This window comes from Pieris rapae, chromosome 7 (assembly GCF_905147795.1).
Source record: "Pieris rapae chromosome 7, ilPieRapa1.1, whole genome shotgun sequence".
In the NCBI taxonomy this organism is placed as follows: domain Eukaryota; kingdom Metazoa; phylum Arthropoda; class Insecta; order Lepidoptera; family Pieridae; genus Pieris; species Pieris rapae.
The window spans coordinates 6,557,050-6,582,039 of NC_059515.1; the positions used below are offsets into that span (position 1 = coordinate 6,557,050).

The following is a 24,990-nucleotide window of genomic DNA, read 5'->3' on the forward strand; positions in this document are numbered from 1 at the left end:
AAAATGATAAACCCCTATCAATACATACCCTATGAATATAAAATTCCCAGGTTTTGTATATAATTAAAAAAAATACATTTATTAATGGATTTAGGATATTATACACGTCTTACTGGTTAACTTATGTATTCTCGCCAGACATCTAAACTAAGTAAAATAGTTGAACGCTTCCCTGGGCCCTTACTTTGTATTTTCAAATAGCGATCCTGATTACAATAATGTGATTTTCAGCGGGATCCGAACTTGTATACCAAAACGTCGGGAAACAGTATCGCTGTCGCTATTGGAAGTTACGGAGCAAAAATGCTGATCTTTTCGAAGTCGGATATATAATTTTCAATGCGGTCTTCTTGCTATAAACAATCATAACTTGTCGGTAAATAATGACGCGCGGTTATGTTTCTAGTATAGCCTTTGTTTAATGAGATTTTAATGGACACCTGCAAGGCCACATTTTAATAAAAATGCTTGAAGAAAACAAGCAAGAAAACAGTTCTGATAGAATAATGCCTTGTTTACACGTTCGTCAAATTTATATAATAATCTAAGGTCGAAGGAGATTCTTGCCTTGGCGGTATATTAGTATACTAGTTAGTTGAATTACATATTTTTCATGCATAATTTATGTTAGCATATAACAATGGCGTATTTTTTACTATGTAGCGGAATAAAGATTTAATAAAGAAAGTTCATCAACCGAGAGATTGTTTCCATTAATATCACCCAACTTTCGCAGAGGCTGATTGTGTTTCGTTCACACAAGAATGATAACTTAATTTCTATCTCCCACAGAGCAATCTCTGTTTTAATACTGCAATTGCATTTACCTAAGTTGTACATAATATTGTATTATTTCAAAACAAAAAATATTTTGTTTAAACTCTTGCGCAATTGTTGGAGGTTTTTAAACGATATTTGTGTTGCATATTTGGTGTCCTTACTGCTTGCCTTAAGATTTGAATTGAAGAATATAAAGATTTTTATGCCTTTTTTTAAATTAAAATATAATTACTTTTAACTAAGCGATTACGATAGTAAACCCCCACCTAAGTTATAGAGAAAATTATATTATTTTAAGGTTTCAAAACAGTAAATATATTGCTTAAGAGACTCTTTCAAAAAATATTTCATGGAGATTTTATTTAACCTTACAACTTATATTGTAAAAGAAAACACGCAGACAAAGCTCAAACAGATTGCATTGATCTGTTTTGTTTTTTTTTAAAGGGATATTTTTTTGCACAGGTTTCCTTACTGCTTGCTTGCCTTCAGATCTGAATTAAAATTTGTTAATGCCTAATTTTTTAAAAGTAAAATGTGTTTACTTTCGCGATTAGGTGATTACGATAGTACCTACACCCCACCGCTACAGCTCACCGATTTCGTTTTTCGACAACCGCCATTCTCGCGGTAGCACGCGTGTTGGGTGAAGTTTTCGAGTTCTATAAATAATAGTTAATAGTTTACAGTGGAGGATTATACAAATATAGGTATGTTTTTTTTAAATAATTAATGCATAATAATATAAAAAGGTGATGATATTTTTTTATAGTTTCCTTTCATTTATAAATATAATTATTAGTTCAAGAAATTAAATAATTAATTAATTAATCCCAATTATAAAATAAATATACTTTAATGTACGCTTCTTTATTTTATTATTTGACTTTAAATTAACAGATAATTATAGTAATTGTAAATTACAGATAATTAAAATAATTTAATACGTAACACATATTGTATATAAGACATAGCGAGGAAGATTAATAATAAATTATTAAAATCATTTTAGTACTATTTTGAAAGACGTTTCGATATGTGATTAATATTACACAATGGTGGTGATGAAAGCGTGTCATTTGAGACGAAAAAGATTAAGAAGCTCAAGGGCGTACATATAAATTTGAGGTATTTAAATACCTCAAATTGTTATAGGCAAAAAGTTGTATTGTTTTTCTGTTGAAATATGTAAATAGGTAGAGTATACCGGGTTTGAAATTATTACCGTGATTTACGAGCGTCTGCGTCTATTTCTTTCAGTTTATTTTTTTTAAGGAAGAATATATCGAAATGTAATGTTGAAATAAATTTATTTCTCATAACAAAAAATGTATTTTTTATTTAGATGAGAAACTTTATATGTATATACTCTGTTCACTCTGACATGTGTCTTTAAATATAACAACTGAGTACGTAGTATTTACTTTATTAGTAATAGTCGCCTTCGCGAAATTCTTTCCAACTTAATGTATTTTACACTTAAATCTTTTAAGTTGCTACTTACCATCATATAGAATACTTTGCAATTACCTCATAGACTGTTCGCTTTTCCGGAATAAAAACCCTAGAATTACATTTCAATTATCTTTCTTAATAGCTCGACTTGCCAGCTGTCTTCTAGTTTTGCTGGATACAGATTACAGAACTTAAAACGTAAACATTTTTTGTCATTTGATACTTAAAATTAAAAATATAATAGGTATCAGTTCTGGGGCAGAATTATGTTGGGACCAACTGATTTTAGAACTCTATCAGATTAACTACTTTTCGTTCCATTCTCGCAAAGTTTCAGTATTGGTTCTATAATTACGTAGTCATGATTACTTCCGTCTTTAGTTCGCTAAAATGTTCAAAATCTTTTTTAATATGTAGTAGAATTTAATTAAAATAGACATTGTATTGCTCAAGCATTATTTAAAAACGTATTTTCCTCCTAATATTAAATTTTACGATCCCGTCGTAACTGCTTTGTCGGTATTTTAACGTTCCAACTAGTAAATAATAATTAAATTATTTTCACAACTCTGTCATCCATCAATGTGATATTTTATCCGATTACGCATATCGAAAATCGGTATAATCTTAATTTACGTAAGTACTGATATAATATTAGTTCATGATAATAATTAATTATCTGTTTATATAGGAAGTAAGGTTAGGTAATCGAAGTTATTGTCAACGCAATTTATATTACGTGAACTTCTGTGTCTGTTTTACTGATTCCTCAATAATCGTACAATTATATGACAAAGTCACTCCAACTGCTGGCTTTCAGCTGCAGCAGATTCTAATCCATTCTGCCGATCCCACAGTAACTGGGTTGGTCGGAATGCTTCCTTCAATATTTTGACCCATGCGGAAATGACGCCCCAGCCAACCCAATGTAGTTGATGGGAATTGTATTCGCATACAAAGTTGTGGCTAATTCTTCTATTTCGTCATTCTTTCGGACTCTTTATGACGCGGCGGATACCCAAATAGTCCAAATATACATCGAGAGTATACTCGGGTATACGTATTTCATATTATTTTATTCATTTGGCATTAAAGAATGTTGTCCTCGAGTTGTAATTCATGTTTCAGTTATATTATCTTATTTTTAAACCATCCTGGCTCAGGAATTAATGACCACGATTGTTAGTAAGATTGTTTTAATATATTGAATTCTCGGTTATTTTTTATAAAATGTAGGCCTAAATGGCCTCAGCGTGCGACTATTATTCTTGGCTTTGCACCAATGGTCTGTGATGATCTTGAGAACTGGTAGTAAATGTAAAATTAGAAGCATTTAATGTATTTTTTTTGACGTTCATTATGTGTACATTATGTTACCTATGAATAAATGATTTTTGAATTTTGAATTTCGAACAAATCTACAACGAATCCACCACTCTTTTCGACCACTTTTGTTGAAGTGGGAGCTTACATTTGAGGTTTTCTTTAAGCTTTAGTTTGTAATACAAAAAATTAAACAACTCGATATGAATGAAAATGATTAAAGATCTGTTTTCAAACAATATATTGAAGTTTAATAAATGATGTTGTTTTTAAAACATACGCGTGTCTGTGTCGTGTTTTCATTTAGGTTTAGTAAATCTCTATAATAATACCACTCCGCTTCGTTATTATGAGAATTAAGATAAAGTTTTACTGACCTTTATTGTTGGTGCAAAAGCTGGACGAGAATTTGTCCAGCCTCATTGTTTCAGATTTGACATAAACCGACAAAAACGAATTAATAATATCTCACATAATTCTTCTAAAATAACAAAACAATTTAACTTTGAATTTTTATTTATCTTTTTGGGAAATTTAATTTGGGACTCACGTTCAGAAACAATACCTGGTTAAAAGTCATGATCATTTTTTTCAGTTACATGCCAAGGTGACACTGACAAAATAATTATACTTCTACATAGCTTTGAAATAATATTAAGACTTTATCCATCCACATCGTATTGACTTATACTTATAAAAATAGATCCATACTTTATTATGTCCATACTTTATATGTTCATTTTTTCCAGCTACCCTTTCGATCCCGTCGGCCCATTGCTCTATCATTCTGCCCATGTTCCTTTTGGGCATAATGGGCTTATAAGGGGCTAGTGATTTTTAAGAATTTCTTAGTGCTCGTTAATTAAGTAGCTATATAATAATATAAGCAATGCAAGGGATGAAGCATTCATTTCAAATTTGCGTCATTACCTCTATGGATATTGAAAGAAACATCGATGTTCTTGTTATTAGACGACGTCATAGTTATTGGAACTGGCTTTTATTACTGTCCTTAATTACGTCAATAGTTGGATATCCGTTTATTAATTTTTGACAAGTCAATATTTTAAAAGATTTTAAATAAACCTTTAAGGTCAGGCTTTAGATTTATGTATGTGTTTCATCTTCACTTGCCAATCTATTAGGCAAGTTGGTGATCAGTATGTGCCTGACGCACGCCGTTGGCTTTTTGGTACACCGGTTTCCTCACGATGTTTATCTTCACCGCTTGAGGGAATGTTAAATGCGCACATAGAGATCCCATCCATCCAGGGCTCGTTCCTAAGACCTCGGGAATGAGTCGCACGCTGAAAGCGAGCCTACAATATATTATAAATACTCTTATTAAATATTTAAAAAAAAAAATACTTCACATATCTTATCTTCACTTCCAACTTTGATAAATATTCATAAAATAAATCAATGTATGTTTTATCTAAAACATAAATTATTAAACATAGTAAACTTATGCCTTCTAGAATGTAATTGATTTTATAGGTAATTGTTATGTTATCAATAAATCTTTATAGGCAAAAACTACAATTTGACGTGGACCTTCCACGTTCTTCTTCCACGTGGGTGATATTTCTAAAATGACAATGGACTAAAGTATGATTATATGTGCGTACATTGTCGAAATGTCTCTATTTTTTTCACATTTTACTTAGGTGTCTGATTTTGACACATAATAGTTTGCACTCAGTCTCCATTTAGAATCTCACTATCACTATCATAAAAATATACATCAAACTATAGTTAGAGAAGTACTGTAATATTTCATTGTTGCGGCATTTTGGAGTCGGTTAAACGGCATCAAATTTCAAAACATTGTATTCGTAGCTACTCAAATAAATTAAACTATTAATTTCTTACCTAAGACAATTTTATTAATAATTTATTCATAAAAATACATTAATTTTTAAATAGTTTTGTGCGTGAAGTAGACTGAGAAACTTCATACGTATTGACATGTTTCGATAATCACGCAAATGACAAATAGATGTAGTAATTACTTGTTAGCCAAGCGGTACTTACTAAATATACATAAAAGCCATGGTTAATTAAGACTGCCAACATTGTTTCCATCCATTTTCCTTGACCGTGTTGATCCGACCCCGTGACATCCGCACAAACCTACAATGAAGTAACATCAACATTCAGTGAAACACACAACAACTTACGATAGTAATAAACTCGAACTAAAACTCAAAGTAACTTTATTCATATAGGTAACCAAGTACACTTATGAACATCAAAAGAAAAGATCTTAAATTTATTATAAATTTACATTTACTACCAGTTCGTCAGAGGCGTAGAACGGGCAAGAAGAACTGGCAAGAAACTCTCCTCTCTTTTTGGGGCAAACCAATCCTAAGGATTAGGATCTTTAAATAATCGTCAAATTTATAAAAAGATTTATTGATTATTTTACGTTTGCGAGAGGTTTGAATTTATACACACCCTTTCCCATAGGAAAGCTTCTTGCAAATAATGCACAGAATTGCAAGTGAAATATATTTTTTCTTCTGAATTTGAAGTAGGTAAAATACTGGCTATCCATATAGCTACCTGAAGTTAGCTGTGCCACAAATAAGCCATTTCGGACGTTACTTTCATAACAGTATGAGAGTTATAGAATAGAGAGTGTTCAGTGCACTTGGGTAGAGATGAAAAAGATTACATCAAAGTTACTCAGAAATACAGCAGACTAAGTTAGTATTTAGTACAAGGCTCTTATTGAATAATTAAAATTTCTTTAAAATGTCTTTTAACAAATTGTTAGAAAGTACTGTTGTAAGGAATGTAAGTACTTTATTGTGCTTTTTTATCTATTTAATTTATAAGCAACAATTTTCGCGTTTTATTTCACAATGTATTTATTTTTCTGTATTTTATATACAGACACATCAATAAGCATAAAAATATTCTTTCATAACACTAAGCTGCTTATATCCTCAATAGTAATTTACTATTGTTTAATTGTATGTCTCAATAAATATTACAAAATAAGCAAGGAAACTTTGTAAGACCATTTTACGAGACTAACCGAGACGTCAGACGACCACATTCTTTGAAAATACACGATTTATTATTATTTACTTAATACATATTTCTACCAAACATACATACATACGGAATTAAACGAACAACATCATTAATATAACAAAAGCAATTGGATAATATTAACGTATTAGTAATAACTAATTAGGTGTGCATACCATATACGTAATGCAATGTCAAATATTAATGATCTTACAAAACCATTACCTCATAGAAATTACACTTGATTATCAAGTAAGGTCATCCTATGATTTATTATGGTTACCGGTAGAAATCGTAACATTTGCTACTAAAACTAAGCAAATAATCTGGTCACATAAGACATCTGAAAAAAATATAAAAAAACCAATTCAGATTATTAGTGACTGATATGATATTTCATGAACCCGCCAAAAGGCTGTTTAGGCAAAATGGCGTCGCACCATTCTCCGTGACCTTGGCTGTAAATACGTTAACAATAATTGTCAACATGTTAGTTATCATTCTTAATTTTCACGAATACACTATATAATTTAGATTAAAAACAGTCTGCGACTAACTAAATTGCAAGACAGCAAGAACTCCAGACTCCACGACAAGATTCGATAGATGAAGACATTATACTGACGTATAAAAATCAATATTTTATTTACTTTGATAAATGACATATAAAGATTACTATTTATAACACGTTTCAAAAAGTCTTATAGCCTATTGTATCTTATGTTCATATAATCTCTAAGATTAATAATTATTTTCCCTAAGGTTACCTGTTAAACAAAAAATCTCCGTTTTCGATTGAATAAGTTTAGTAAGGATGTTTAATGTTTGCTACAAAAGCGTTGTGTCAACATATTTTTCAGTTATCACTCTTATGACATAGAAATATTTTGAATAGGAATGTTGTGTATGCATAATATAAACTTGAATAGGCATATTTTTATACAGGTTTTAAATTCAGTGATGGATATAAAGATAGCTATATATAACGAAGAAACACAGTTCAGTGGTTGCCTGGAAGCGATCACCCAAAAGCGAAAAGGCCGCCGGTTGACCTCCTTTTGATGTAACTATGTCAATTGTAATGTTTCTGAAACGAAGTGCTAATAAATAAAATAAATAAATAAATAATATCTACGGACGTTAGATTAAGGAACTGTAGCCGAGAAACAGATTTATCGTGTTTTCATTTAAATGTTAGTTATGTTATTTATAGATAAGTACTAATAAGAGAAATTTAATAGCTCGCGTCGCCTACTTCCCTGACCATGCTCCAGATAACAATTTTTTTCCAAATCTTGAATAACTTCAAATTTAAGTAAAAAAAAAACTCCAGTGGGAAAGTTGACACCGCCTTCAAAGTGCATCTATGTCTATAGACAGAAATGGTACTTACTTTGATTGATAGAATATAATATTCTATTTTTATAAAATCTACTGTTTGTTTCTCCCATACAAAACGCTAATTTCAAATGTAATGACCGATTATATACAGACAATTATACATTAATTATAATTAAACAAAGGGATTATAGCATATGTTAATTACCAATCTGTAATCATGTCTAATAAAACTAGATTATACAATTTAGTTTGATTTTTAAACTTGACCTTATAACTAATATGCATAATAATCTACACGCTCAAATAATATTATCGATGAATTACTGCAGCTATTTTAGAATGTTTCCGAAAGGATTTTTATTAATAGAGTGAGAAATGTCAGTCTAATATAAGACTAAGGTTGCATGGTTTCCAAAATAATGATGTAAAATAAATCATGCGTTTACAAAACGCTCCTAACTGTTTAGAACGGTTGATTGATTTTCAAGAAAGAATTCAAATAACTTTTACTGCTAAAATTCAAATAGTGTATAAACAATTACGATAATCGTTTTAACATTGATCAACAAAATGAAGTTTGTTACTTGCATGTTATTTTTATTGCCAATGATTGGAAGAGGTCAAAACAAAAAATGCTTAAAGCTGGTTTGGTTTTTCCTTATATAGTGGTTTATTTTAAAATAGAACACTGTAAAAAACCAAAATAAAGAAATTATCATACATAAGTAAAATATTTTTTGTCTGATACTCAATACAATCTTTTCTGTAAATCATAAAGCCGTTAAACCTTCAACATTTTTGTTATGAAATAGTCAAAATAAGGCATCCGTTACACTTTAGATATAAGTATATAGGACATTGTTTGGTAATCTATTATTATATCGTATTCGCAATTTAACTCATTTTCACTCAGTTCATAGCAAGCCACAAGGCAAACAGGGAACTGTACATGGAGTACGTTGGTCTAAAAATATTACACTTGGAATGGTGTAACGCAAAGCAGTACTCTGGGCTATTAGAATTTTTGATAGTGATAAATAAAGACTTGTGATTTAAGTAAGTTTGTGATATAAAAAGATGCTAAATGAAATTCTAATTCCATTGGATTTTCACAAATATTTATTAAGTAAAAAGATTTAGTTAGATACAATTTTTTTACTTGAAGATGACATTAGTCTATGTAGTAGTAAGCGTATTAAAATTTGTGTGACAGATGCAGCAAAAGTAAATCTGTAGGTAAATATTGTTTTAGAAATTATTTTTACTATCTATATATTTCATAAACAATAAACATACAGGAAATATTTTTTAATGTACGCAAATAATACCGCGAGCGAGTATTGTTGGTAATACTGGGAAAACAATTTGATTTACCCGTATTTGCGAAAACTGTTAGCGAATTTTTAAAGATCACACCATACAAGTACACCGACCTTGTATGATTGATGTTTATAAATTCCAAGTTCAAATACCTAACTTTGGTCATGACACATAAATTAGCTATCCGCAGTGGACAAAGGTATCTTTGTGTCAAAGAGAAAGACAATGCATACCAATTAGTTTGTGAGTCTTTACTTTACCGTTAATCCAGACAATTACTAACGCCTGTACGTTAGATTTCTTTGTGTGTGTGCAATCAAGATTTAAATAAAGAAAAATTATTTAATTTCGAAATCTCTTCTTATAGAGCTTAAGTTGCATACCTGAAGTATAATCAGACTCAAACATTAGGGCGGATAAGCCCTAGAAAGTAGATTAGGACTACAGCAATTCAAATCTACCCACAATTAAATAATATCAGATCTTTATATAAAATATTAATTTACAATGTTAAGAACATAGTTATAATAATAAAAAATGAAAATGTATAAATAGAAAATTACAACAAAATATAAAAAAATATGTATCAACTGCTACAAAGAACAAACTTTTTAAATTATATTTATGTGTAGATGATACGTTTATTATGAAACATAAGATGTACCTACAGGTATCACTTATTCCACGTCATTAAATTTGAACCTGTAGACATCCCTACTCATCGGCAAAGAAGACAGAGGGTGTAGGCCGAGAGAAAAAGCCGACGTAAAAAACCTCTCGGCACTCTTTTAATTACTACATAAAACATGAAGTTATAACTTAATAAAAGAACTTAAAAACATTTAAAACTTTCACTTGGCCGTCAGGTAAATATTAGAGTGTAGCCTACAGTATGAGAATATGTATCAATATTTTCATTATAAATGCTGTTGCAAAATATGAACACTCACTTACATAATTTCGGAATTACGAAATATATTTTAATAAAAAATATCGTTATGATACTGTTATCTTGTGTTGCATCTGTATGATTGGTGTAATTATTAGATAATACGTTTTATTATATTCATTTTTGTTTACATGATTACATAACGTGTTATGTAAATAATACATAGGTTTAAAAAATTATAACTTTCTTAATGCATTCAGAAGCGTTTTTGTAGTTCGACTAAACTGTGCTTTCAGATACACTCCTTAAAGTACAAGATACAGGGATCTCGATTATGCAGCATTTTTTTCATGAAATTAATTTAAAAAGAATGTGGAGGGTTTACAGTTTAGTGATAGTTTTATTAATGTTTTTATAATTAATTTACTGATATAAATTATTGCAAATTAATGAAATTATTTATTAATCGCACAATTCCTATTGTAAAATCGATGCGATCTACATGAGCTTTTGTCAGAAATATTGTCACACATTCTTATTTTTTAATTCTTGTTTTTACTTTAACGAATCAAATTATTATTGAATCAATTGATTTACACGATGTTACATAGTTTATATCAAAATATTTGCGGAGAAACCAAAATTTTTATTTTATATAGCTTGTTTCCTAATAAGTTGAAAACACGACATAAACAACCTACCTACCTTAAATTTTCTCACTAAGTAAATCATTTTTAATAAATTTAACACGTTTCTAAAGGAAATATTTTTTTTGATTTTGTTCCAAATTAATTCTTAAATGACAGTTTCCAGACCGTGCAGATCCATCCATAGCTGGATTTGATGATCGTAGGACCACCTCGGAAGTAAAAAGTAAACTTGTAGTAAAAAGCAAACATTGTTATTTCAGTTTTTTTTTCTGATTTGTTTGTTTGTATTTATTTTGTTCAAGGCAATTGCAATTATATATTGTTGAGGTTACTTAATAAGGTAACGCTATTTAAAAAAAAATATTAAACAAGATATTAATTACTGGTTACAACATATTTTTATTCTCTCATTAAGTTCGCTGTAGACCTTAAATACCTGTAGAACGAGAATTTTGTTTATTTTTCAGAACGTTTACTTAACCTTGAATATTAAAGTTAACCAAACAGTCCATCGCACATTTTATGACAGTGTGATTTTAACTGGCAAATACTCGTTTCAATTTGTGTGATCTTCGTACCGAGACTAATAACTAAATTTTTTAACTTGTTTAGCATACTGCATACATAGAAAAAGCTTAAAACCTGATTTGTTTGCATTCTATTCCATCACTCCGATGGATCTGCGACCCAAAATCACTCAAACAAGAAACTTCAATCCAATTAGAAAGAGAGAAAGAAAAACTTTATTATACATAATATACAGAGTATTTAGGTACTAAACATTACAGGAAACAAAGAAAATGTTTCATTTCATAAATGGTTGTTAAAATATTATTATGTGCTTTTGTTAATAGTTTTGGATGGTAAAAAGGACTTATTATTAACATAAATCAGTCCATCATTAGATTATACCAATTCAGTGAATTAAGAGTCTAAGAATTAAAAAAAAAGGTTTTTTGACATTCTACAGTGACGAAAGACAATTTACGTTATTCATGATAGATTTCTTTGACATACATAGAATATAATTCGCTCATGTCGAAGCGGTTTCGTAAAGGAAAAGGGGGGCGGGACTTGAGGTTTAAGGTCGCTGAGCTAAGAGCAGATATTATAATCAAATCTATAATTAGTCCTTCAGCTTTGAATGGCTGTCAGAACGGAATGGTCAATACTCTTAACTGGCGAGTCTGAGGTGATTATCTATCCGTCCGAGGTATATATCGACGAATGATGATTCTTTCCAATTCCTTAAAGCCTTTAGCTATGTTTAAAACTTTTACATCTTCAGGATTTGGATAACTTATATACAATGTGCTATAGAAATGCGTTCAATAATAATTATTCTAATCAAAATGGCGGTTCCTAACCTTCATTAATTACTTTCACTTTACAAAGTAGTTTAAGAACTCCATGATTGCATTTTAATGTTATTTTTATTACCTACATACAATGACAATATATAATGTTTATATTATTTAATCTGAGTTCGAGAATGACATACATTAAAAAAATATACGCACACATAACTTGTGTTAGAACAACAGACAAGAACAAATACAAAGGCGAAAATTTTAAATAAAACCTACATAGAAACTTAAAAAGTTCAACCTTATTAAGAGAATCATAGACAAACTGGTGTGAAATATGTAAATATTTTTATTAATGTTCGTATTAAAATACTAAGATCGAACTTATTCACAGGAGAATTAAAATTTGTAGATAAGCGAGCAATAGGTATATAAAATACTTTTATTTCCAGTAATTCTAGGATTTCAAAGAAAGGAAGAATAATATAAATCTAAGTTTTTTTACTACTGTTGTTAAATACTGGTAATTGAAAAGATATTTTTGTACAGGATTGTCCACCAGAGAACCGAAGAAATATCTTACAAAAATAGGAAAAACATTACCTTATAGTTTAATAATTTTCAAGAGAGTGGTACACCGTACAGTGAAGCCCCGGTTATCCGGCCCCTGTAATCTCACACGGTCTCTTAATATATATAGATAATATATAAATATTTTTTTTGACAAACTTCGTTAACGCATGATTGAAATTTAATTTTATATTAAAAAGCTCTCTATTGTGTTGTTAGATTTACATAATACATACAATTATAACATGAAGAATCTTATCATTGAATCTGTAATTTTTCGGATTACTAGGTACTTATTTGTAAATAATCCGGTATATAAGAGGGCCTAAGAGGCAGTACTCTATCCGACAAATTATTTAGTCCCATACTGCCCTGCCATATGTTTGTCGGATTATCGGGGGCCCACGTTATTTAAATTCATTGATATCATAATAGCTACGCAACAAAATCATATTTAATTACTTTTAAACGTGTTAAAAATTTTCACGGATTAACGCGATAGAAACCGCGAAATAGCTAGTATTAATTATAATTTTATTATGTAATATAAAGTCTTATTTTTTACTTAATATTTATATAATGGATATTGTAGCAAATACGATTAAAACAATGTGAATTTTTAATTGAAGTTTGCGACGTTCGCAGCATGAGATGTATCTTCACTTTACTCACAACATATTCTATAATATTTCTATAGCTGTAGGCTTTGGGAGGCTTCGGTTTCACTCTCTACCGCATGGTATTACAAGAGGTCGTTGACTTTCACTTTCTTTTGAGCGTCCACCATCGCGTGAGACCTTTCATTTTGATAAAGCGATAACTAATTGTTACAATAATTTAGCCTGACGGTTTAAACACGCATTAATTATTTTTGGTTTAAAAATCCATTTTTATTGATTTCACGCCCACAACTGAGAAATGTAAAATAAAGTGTGAATTCAATTAAATAAGTGTTCATCAATTAAAAGCTATATCTATCTAGTGGTGGACCCTGATTGGGCAAACGATGTTCTCTGTGCAGACTTGCAATGACGATAAAAATATGTATGAAAATAGTTTAGAATTACAAACGGCAAAAATTTCCTCGAAAAAAGACTACATGCTAACCGTATATTTTAATAATTGACTTTATTATTCATAACTGACATTTGCATTCCCAAACGACGATACTCAATTTCTTAATTATACTTAAAAGATACAAAGACGTATTAGAGTCACATGGTGTGTATGTGGAGTGTGCTCATGATGTAGGTATATTGTGCTATGGATATTCTTAATACACTTTTTACCCACATTCCGCAACAGCCTAAACAAGTCAAGGCTTAATGGTTATTGTATTAGGTTCTAAGAGTTATATTAATTGGAATTTTCTTTTCAGAATTGGTGAACAAAATGTATGAATTGTGAAACCTGAATTATAATTTTGACAATAACCCATTGAAGCCTCGAGGATGTCGAACGACGGTGTTGATAATAACATGAATAAGACTGATAAAAATAATAAATTAGATGTAAGTATTTAATTGAATAAATAAATAATGATATAACCATCACTAGGTTTTAATAAAAAAAGGCAAATTAAAATTATTAGAAAATAATAAATGTTCGCAAAAAAGTATTTTTTTAATAGTTAGACAAAACATTACCGTACATATGATTTTATCCGATTGTATAACAGCTTTGAATTGTAATAATGAGTACGATGTTTCTCGTTACCATGGATAGTTAGATTTAGTGGGAATTACAGGCATACAATTTTCTAAAAGGGAGATCATGGTTACATTTAATGTGGAGTTCTATGTAACTGAATTTGTATGTACTTATGCGTAGGAAATTGTTTTTATTTGTGTAATTGATATGGGCCACGGGACCATACCGTAAGGCAATTTTTATATGCAATTACGAAATCGTTTGACCACGATTTAAAGACAGTTATCCTATGTATCTAATTTCTAAATAATTTCTCATAATTTCTATGATGGGGAAATTGAGAAATACTAATAACGTATAAGTATTATGAAAGTCTCGGCTACTGTTAGAAAGTGCATCAAGACCGATGAAAGTTTACAACGTTGAACTGAAATATTAGAAATCAATATTTGTGAAATTTCTCATCATAGGTCATCATATATTTATAAAGTGCCTAATCATTGACGCTTATAAGATTGTTAATTAGAAAATTGATTTAATTTAGCATTTTCATAGTTTTTAATTATGTCCTTAATCTTCGGAATGTTCGAAATTTAAATGTTATATGTTATTGGTAGGATAAACAGTATTTTTGCGTTTCACGACTGTCAGATAGCGCTATTTGTCATGAAATACCAAGTATATTATTCGGAACTTTTACCTTTCGGGTAATATTTGTGTTGCATAGCTATTTGTGACTTTATCCATCCACGTATACATTGTGAACAGGCCCTTAATAAACTGACTGACAAAGTTGTACCAAATGCTACGGCTCAACATGTATCAGGCCGCTAGTTAAACAGCGCCGTTTAGTTAAAGAGCTATACCAGTGATTCCCAACCTTTTTTTTTGTGACGGCATATATTTAATGATTTTAAAGTTTGAGGGCACACAATTAACGATTTAAAAATTTGACGGTACACAAAGAAAAAGCTAAAAATTATTTATTTACTACACACATAAATAGTTTAAAACTAATTTTTAACATACGAAATAAACTAATATATGCTTTAATAATATTTAAATAAGGGATTAATTACAAGCTAATAATGAAAAAAAAATATTTGATATAATTTAATTATATTAACATCATTATATATTTGCATAATTGGCGGCACACAAAAGTGCCGCGGAACAGTGGTTGAGAATCACTGAGCTAGACTGTTTGAACTAGATGGCTGCAACATATACATATACTATCTTCCGCACAACGAACCAAATAGGCGTCTAAGTGTAGAAACAAAGTCTACACTACTATCTCTCCATCAACTCACACAATTTGCTCGATACCTTTATCTTATCAACCAGATACAAACATATTTCAACTAATGTTACTTTTACAGATACCATATGCACGTAGGGATATTGAGAAGGGTAATAGTGGAGGTAACAGTTCTGGTATATGCTGGGCCAAAGTCTTCGTAATGGTTGTGGCACTGGCTGTGCTGGCTGCAGCATGTGCTGTAACAATTGTGTTTGTGAACTGGCAGACCGGCCTTATAGTGCTGGCTGTGTTCGTACCAGTGTATTTGATTTTATATTTCTGGAGGTTCCTATATATTGTTGTGAAAACTGCGCCAAGGGATATGAAGTAAGTTTAAAAGATATATAAACAAGCAAATGCTAAGTTTACGTTTTTAAGTGCTTTGCAATAAAGAGCAAAAATACGTAAATTACAATTTACGAAATACCTTGAATTTCTATTGACATAATCAAATGGAGTTTGTTTTTCAAGTTAGCATGTGCACAATCTAACACTTTAATACAATATCAAGAATAAATTATTATTAATTTTAAGCAGTGTGCAGAATTTAAGATGAAAAGACGTTTTTTTGAATAGGATGTCGTCAAATATGCCCGTATTCTAGCAGTGATGACACATTACCATATATATTATGTTATTACATGGGTACAGGAATCACGATCGTTCTAAATTATGTAAAGAATATCTATGCACAATGCACGCCGATGCACTTGCAAGGCCTCTGTGATTGAGTGTCCATGGGCGGTTTCACTTAACGTTGGATTAGCCTGCTGGCCGTTTGTACCAAGAGAAGATTTTAAGAGTTATGTGAAGGAATTTCAAGTATACATCTTTTAGAAGGGAGGAGACTATGAATGAGCCCTCATGATTTTTTTTTATATGATTATTTTATATGTATATAGCCTAAACATTATTGTTGTTCTCGAAGTAAAATATTTATTTTTTAATCGAAAATCAAACGCATAACCTAACTGAACCTTATATATTTATTTCAGGGCATTATATTGCTATGTAAAAATATTGAGGCTCACGAATAATTTCTCAAAAAGAGATTGGACAATGCCGGACATCTTTCACGAGAATGTCAAGAGACATCCGAACAAGCCGTGTTTCTTGTTCGAAGACGAGACGTGGACTTTCAAACAGGTATTACATAATTTGTTATTTAATGTATCCGTCATAATTTTTATTATAATATAGTTTATTTCCAACACACAAAATTTACATTATTTACAATATTCTTCATCTATATCATAATAATAATGTTATTGAATTCTATTTCTATAATTAAAGACAAAAACATGCAAATTAAGTTCCGTTCCACGAAGCTTTAAATATTAAGTTAATTTTAAGGCTAAAGAAAGATATTTTGAAATATGGTGAGTGCTTATTGAGATGTTTGAAAAGGAAAAGCTTGGAAGTCTAGACGAGAATTATTTTGATTTATTATGTGCAAGAATTGATAATATATTATACTTACCTATACTTACTAACATCTAAACAAAAGGTTTGCGAAAATCAATGATTACAGTTTTCAGTGGTGGCTGCGTTTGATTAGGCGGTCTGAATTTTACCTACGCGTTGCTGATTTAGATGCTAATTTAAGTTTAAGAAATAATAAACCAAGTTAATGAGGATTTTAAACTGAATATTTTATTACATTAAAATACACGTTACAAAGAAATACAATTATAGTGCATGTATGCATAATCAACTTAACAGACTTAATTAAATTATCTAAATAAGATAATCTGACGCTTAATGAAATAGAATCAAATGTTAACTGTTGTTTTCAGGTCGAAGATTTCAGTCTTCGAGTATCAGCTGTTCTGAAGGCGCAAGGTGTTAAAAAGGGCGATACAGTTGGTGTGATGACCAGTAATTATCCTGAAATGCCTTCAATTTGGCTTGGAATCGCCAGGATTGGTGGTGTTTCACCACTCATTAACACCAATCAGACAGGAAACACCCTACTACATTCGATAAATGTAGCAAAATGCGATGTTCTCATATATGGAAGTGAATTTGAAACTGGTGAGAAACTTTATATTTGTTTCGTGTGAACATACTTTCATATATCACAGATAATAATGGAACAATGTGACAATGATCGCGGAAATGTAGTGGATATAAAGCGACGAGATTGCATATTGTGTAGGTAATTGCTGGTTTATTTGTGGGAAGCAATCTTTAAAATGCTAAATCATTAACATATGAAAAAAACCGGTGGCGTTTTATATCTCAGATTTCTGTTTCTTGTTTTATTTTAATAAGGAAGGTGAACCTTTTATACCTAACACATGTCACCTTTTGGACATGCCGGTTTCCTTACGATGTACCTTCTTCATACGAGCAAGTGTTAAGTGCGCACATAGAATGTCCATTAGTGCACAGCCGGAGATCGAACCTACGACCTCAAGGATGAGAGTCGCACGCTGAAGCCACTGGTCCAACAGCGCTCGGCAAATATGAATTGTGTTTATATGTAATAAGTGTAAACACAAAAATATACATCTAATAAATGCAAGAAAATTTAAATAAAAAAAAATAAAAGATAATTTTAATTCTGCACATAGCATACAGTGTAGATAAAATTAATATTTTAGCTTATATTTTTGATTACCTTTGTAAATAGTAATTAGAGTAGCGGGCAGAAATAAATACAGGAATACAAATTTTAAAAATGCCAGAAAAACTTTCTATGTAGAAATACATTATTTTTGTTCGTTAAAATTTTAATAATCTATTTGATGAGAACCTACATCGTAATTTAAGGAATTCATTGAACATGATTAGTGTCTATATGTATCCTATGATAACCGATTATAACAAATTCAATCCTCTTGACTCCTACATAAGTAAATACTAAATTAAAACTTTCAGCAATACAAGAAGTCAAAAAGGAGTTCAATTCGTCACTTCGTTTACTTAAATTCACCCGTCGACCACTGAACACAAATGACACTGCCAAAATATCCGAATCTGATAATGATTTTACGCATATGTTGGAGACGACAGCACCTGCGACCTGGAGCAAGGCTGATAGTGATGGATTTAATGGACGACTGCTCTATATATACACATCGGGAACCACGGGTCTGCCCAAGGCTGCTGTTATTTCCTCTTCACGGTAATATTGGCAGGTTTCAACCAAAGGATTAGTGCACTGTTGGTTATTTGCTAAAAAAACATTTTTTTTGTATATTTATAATAAGAAGAATGTATATCTACTAAGTTGCCTATCAAAATGGCCGCTAGTATATTTAATTAAATTATTTTAATTTATTTCTGGGAAAACGTTTCGTTCACTTGTTATTTAAATAAAATATCGTTTACATTACTATTTACATAAAGATTTTGATAGACAAAAGCAAATTACCGATGACCGCACTAATCCTGCAGTCGGATCTCGTACTAATAGTATAGAATTCTGATCATGTTCCAGTATTTCTGGAGATTATTCAATACAAATAAACAAACAATAAATGTATAATTTGTATCTATTAGTGTGAAATATACATGACTGGATACCAGTAAATAAAACATTCTTTATTACAATAGGTAGTAAATATCCTTACAAAATATCAATAACAACATTACTCCCGATCTTTCAGAATGTGCTTCATGGCATCCGGTGTACATTTCCTTGGAAGCCTGAATAAAAATGACGTCATATACTGTCCCATGCCCCTATACCACTCCGCTGGAGGAGTGATAACTGTCGGCCAGGCCTTTATCTTTGGCTGCACTGTTGCATTGAGGATGAAATTCTCAGCCTCTTCCTATTTCCCTGACTGCATTAAGTATAAGGCTACTGTAAGTATGATATCGGATTGAACTCAAATATTTTATACTGAATAATGTAAAAGACTATAATGATGTTTGTAGTTTTAAATTACACTTAACTACCAATGATTATATGAATTCAAAGTTGTGTACTCGTAGTTTGAGAGGGTTGAAATTAATTAAAAGATATGCTCCAAGTAGTTTTCCAATGGAAATTTGGTGTTAATATGGTTTAAATTAATATACCTATTGTTTTTACTAACGAGGTCGGCAAGTGGTTTAAGGCATCATGTATAGGGCTTTCTAGTAAATACAAGGATTGTTATTTTATTTTTAATTACAGGCTGCACATTACATAGGCGAGATGTGTCGCTACATATTAGCAACGCCATCAGCGGCAACCGATAGACAACACAAAGTCCGCACTGTATATGGAAACGGAATGCGACCAACGGTAACTATTCCTACACGTAGAAGTTAACTTGGCATGTGTGTAACAACCAGTGTCATTATCGCTAAATCAGGTGCCAAGTTGATTTGTGCGTGTCGTACATACCTAGATATTAAGTAATTTTTTTATATCGGCAAATGGGCAGGAAGCTCATCTAATGTTAGGTGATACCGTAGCCCATGGACACGCTCATTGCCAGAGGGCTCGCGAATACGTTGCTGGCCTTTGAACATTTGGTACGCTCTTGAAGGACCCTAAGTGAGATAGAAGATACTTAAATATATATACACATAACATCAATATTTTTGTTACATTGTATGTTATGTATTTATTAAATCATTAAATTAGAATATTCATTTTATTTAAGGTTTGGAATGAGTTTATAAATCGTTTTGGAATCAAAAAGGTTGTGGAATTCTACGGCGCCACAGAAGGAAATGCTAACATATGTAAGTGTAGATTAGAATTAAAACTTTGTTATATTCTTTTAAATAGACAGAGTAATTATTAGTTTAAATAATTAAATCCTGGCAGATACAGTTATATATTCATGGTTTAATAATGTTTTTTTTTATAAATTTCTGGAACTCATTAACTTAATATGTTTTTATCTTGTTTACCCTCACTTAGTCTAGTTTCACAGCTCTACAGTTTTAGGTTGGATTGACATCTGCAACTTACCTTTACCTCTTTCATGTTTTAAATAATTGATAGATTTATAAACATCTGACCTATGTATTAAGCAAATTCAATTTTTTTTTCCAGTAAACATCGATAATAAACCAGGTGCAATAGGTTTCGTATCCCGAATTATTCCTGCTGTGTACCCAATAGCTATTATAAAAGTTGACGAAGATGGAGAGCCGATAAGGAATTCAAAGGGACTTTGTCAGGTGAGAATCAACACATAAATAAAAAGTTATTCTTTATTACAAAATATACAGTATTTACAACTTTCTTTATCGACATAGTTATAATAAAAATAATTAAAAATTAATACTAAGAAAATTAAAACAAAATTTTAAAATTTGGTCCTTGTTTGACCGCGCTGGCAGCATTTCCTCATTTCAGCGAGGAAAAGACCAGCTCTGGGGTCACAGGAACTATCTACCAGGCGCCAACTTAGATCTTTATTTAGCGCCTGTACACTTGAACCCCATGTCCCAAAAGTCTCTTCTTTAAAGGGTTTTAAATCTTGCACATCCCAGTTCGAGCGGTTTAAATTTATAAAATTAAAATACTTTTTATTGTTTGTCCCAAACACGAAAGTTTTAACGATTATTTTCATTAAAAAAATTACATTAATATTTTCAGGTCGCCAAAGCCAATGAACCGGGCGTCTTTATAGGGAAAATAAAACCTAATAATCCATCAAGGGCTTTCCTGGGTTATGTGAGCAAAGAGGACTCGGACAAGAAGATAGTTAGGAATGTATTCAATCACGGCGACTCAGCGTTCATATCAGGTATAATTTTTAATACGTATTCATATCTAGAAAGTGATGACGGGACAAAACGATTTCTAATGATTGTAGTCGTTTTTCTATAGCATGCAAAATACTACATTTATGGGTATGCAATTGGATAAAATTAGTTATAATTTTATAGATATAGTAATTATTTAGATAAATGTTGGCTTTAGCGACTCTCGTCGTAATTGGTGCTTGTTGTGCACCAATGAACTTTCTAGATACACATTTATCCGTCGCTCGTACGTTGAACATTTTCCTCGCGATGTTTTCTTGCTTGCCGGCCCAAGACGTCGATGGCTTGTGTTAGGCATAGACGGCTGATCACTTACCTATTCAAACAATACCAAACAGATACAGAAATCTGAAGCCAAGATTAAATGTCACTGGGTGTTTTTACTTTTTTATTTAGAGAGTTACATATTCTATGTGAAGTCAATACGAAATTCTATTTCAATTCATGAAATTCTCGTAAAAGGGGTCTTGCGTTATTTCTAATAATATGTTCTATGAATGCTGCTTTAATATTTTAGGAGACATATTAATTTCGGATGAGCTCGGTTATCTTTACTTCCGGGATCGCACGGGCGACACCTTCCGGTGGCGTGGAGAAAATGTCAGTACCACGGAAGTGGAGGCTGCTATATCCAGGGTTGCTGATCAGAGAGACGCTGTTGTATTTGGAGTAGAGGTATTAAAGTTGTTTCTACATTTCGACATCATAACGCTTATCTGGATTTCATTATCATATATACTTTCTGTAAGATGCATTTTACTGGTGTTAATTCTGGCACATAAATAGACAATTTTACGTTTAATCCCTATACGAACCTGATGATTTAAAATTTAAATATCGCCTATTGTTTTCATTGGGGCTGGGGGCCCTTTGTATCCACGGGGCCCTAGGCTGCAGCCCCAAAAGCCCTTAAGTAGATCCGCCCCTGCTTCTTTGGCTTTAAAATGAGACTTACTTGCTATGAATCACTCAAAGTCGAGACTAGCTCAAATTGCCCATATGTCTTAATCTGTTTTTGACATCTCCCGTTGTCCAATAATTCCCAACGTGGGGCTCATGCCCAACAGGGGGGCCAGATTGATCGAGATATAAAGGGAAAATGCAATAATTAGAATTTCACATTTTCATTGTTTTGAAAACTGACTTAGAACAACTTAAAACCTATCACTTCAGTTTCTGAATTGACAAAAATATTTTTTTCATGAAATGAAATAAAAAAGGATGGGCATCATCAATGACAAAGGATATTTAAATTATTTTGCTATTAACTATATTAATTGTTTGAAATATTTTAGATCCCGAGTAACGAGGGTAGAGCGGGCATGTGCGGTATAGTTGACTGTGACGGATCTTTGGATTTAGAGAAACTCGCTAAAGATATGGCAAAGGATTTACCGAAATACGCCAGGCCAGTGTTCTTACGAGTCATGAAATCATTGGATATGACTGGTAAGATATTGATTCTATAAAACCATTCACTATTGTTTTCTTTTATTGTAACATATAGGTAATCCGTATAGGGCAACCGAATTTCCCGTGCTGGACAGTCCGAGTAATTGGATGTTTTATCTTGTTAAAGAATATCAAACTAGTATTTACTTAACATATTATATAGCACATAAGTATAACATTACTTACATTTTTAATGCACCTTAGGTTTAATAACAATAGAGCTTTTAAATTAAGGCCATCTATTGGCTAATTGCTTTGGCGCTAGTGGGTGACGCCTGTAATAAATAGATTTTGTCTACGGCCCTGTTCACTCAGGATTCGAGAATGTGTCGCTTGTATGACACTCTACCTATAACGGTCTTTAGAAAATATGCACAATCCTTAATAGACTCTAATCATTTACTTCTTTATTACAGCTACTTTCAAAATCCGAAAGGTGGACTTACAAAAGGAGGGCTACAATCCCTCAATTATAACAGACAAACTTTACTACTTCGACCCAAAACAAAATAAATACGTTAGTTTAGGACCGGAAGAGTATGAAAAAATTATTTCCGGACAAATAAGACTGTGAAAAAGTGTGTATATATAAGACTTAAGATTTAAGTAGTGCGGAAATGTCTGAAGATAATTGGTGGATATTGTAAAATTTGCTCAAAAACGTATCTAACTACGAAAGTAGTAATATTTATTTGAAATAAAAGCCGCCCTTCATAGAAATATTTACGCCATAAGTGCCTTTGCCGTCTACTATAAAATAATATAGTAAACATATTATTAGAGCTACTGGGGCTTGAGACAAAATCAAACATAATTTGTATGATAATGATGACGTGACAAACTTCGGAGTCATGTCTGTCGAAAACTCATTCTGACACAAGCCCCTGAATAAATAATTGTAAATTTTTGTACACAAGACAACCACAGAGTAATAAAATTTATATTTATCAAAATAGCCACTGCTCGTCAAATTAAAAAAAGTACCAATGTACCGGTATTTCCTGTTTAATACGTAAGTTTTGATGCTTTATATTACTGATAATTACAGTTACACAACCTTTGTTGTTTTATGTATAGTAAGCTTTTGTATAAAAAACATTTAATTAATAGTAAATAATTTCAATTTGAAAATAAACGGATGAGATGGTTGTTATAAATGTATACTATGTATTTCTAAAGAAAGTCTAGTTAATAGTTGAATGCATTTTATAATTTAGGACGGGCTTTTAGGAATTGCTTTTTATACGTAAGTGAGATGTTATAGTATAAGTTATCTGAAAATATAAAAATATATTTTTTTATGTACATTGTATTATTTTCCCTTTATATTTAGTAATAATTCTTAATACAAAAAACTGCCAATGATGTTCATGCATATTATTTTAGTATATATCACGTAACAAATTTAACCTATATCAGTCGATCACATATTAGCAATAATGCAAGATGATAAGAAGAAACTTGAATCAGTGTTAAGAATTTATTAAATCTAAATTTTAAACTTGTTTTAGCTACACTTAAATCAAGCTTAAGCAATTCATATTAAACTTATACCTTAGTATATAAGGAGATAGTTTTTTGATTATAATTTAGTCATAATAAGTAAGTAAGCGTTTATTTATTCTATGTAATTTGAACATAGATCATAAAAATATAACATTTCATTTTTTCAAATCTGTGTCCTATGGGCCAACTAACAGCGCCCTTCCTGCGAAAAGAGTAGAGACTGTGATGAGCTTTGGCGCCAATATAAAACTGCCTTCTCAATTTTAATATTACGTATATATAATACACAGCCATAGTAGTTTTTTTGACAATATGAAAAGTCATTTAATAAAAATCTACTAAATAAACAGTAAGCCATCATCCTTTCTGGACGTAGCTCAGGCATTTGACAAAGTGTGGTCCGGGAGAACATAACATACCCAATCCCGAATTTTGCTGATTATTTATATGCCAGTTAGGTACTCAGGTGACACAAATTTTAGAGTATCTCATTCTTCTGTGACGCGCGGGTAAATCCTTATTTAATTTAAACCACGATCTTAAAGTCAAATATAATCCATTAATTTAGTCAAAAGTACCAAATTTCACACAAAACTGTTTTTCACAGAAAAAAATCTGGCTCAAGAAGATCTGTAACGAGCACCACACAAATGAAAACGGATAGACCATACACTGCGAAGA

General features: G+C 31.1%; 1 protein-coding gene across 1 annotated transcript; it reads left to right on the forward strand.

Annotated features, from left to right (window-relative positions):
- The first annotated feature begins 1,367 nt into the window (after positions 1 to 1,367).
- Positions 1,368 to 24,104, forward strand: LOC111000585 (long-chain fatty acid transport protein 4). Its single transcript, XM_022270088.2, has 14 exons — positions 1,368 to 1,490; positions 14,056 to 14,188; positions 15,710 to 15,957; positions 16,626 to 16,776; positions 17,427 to 17,664; positions 18,514 to 18,760; positions 19,245 to 19,446; positions 19,760 to 19,870; positions 20,235 to 20,316; positions 20,633 to 20,760; positions 21,182 to 21,332; positions 21,869 to 22,026; positions 22,647 to 22,800; positions 23,220 to 24,104. The coding sequence occupies exons 2-14, from the start codon at positions 14,129 to 14,131 to the stop codon at positions 23,375 to 23,377; spliced, it is 2,088 nt and encodes a 695-aa protein (XP_022125780.2). The 5' UTR covers positions 1,368 to 1,490; positions 14,056 to 14,128; the 3' UTR covers positions 23,378 to 24,104.
- Positions 24,105 to 24,990: the final 886 nt, after the last annotated feature.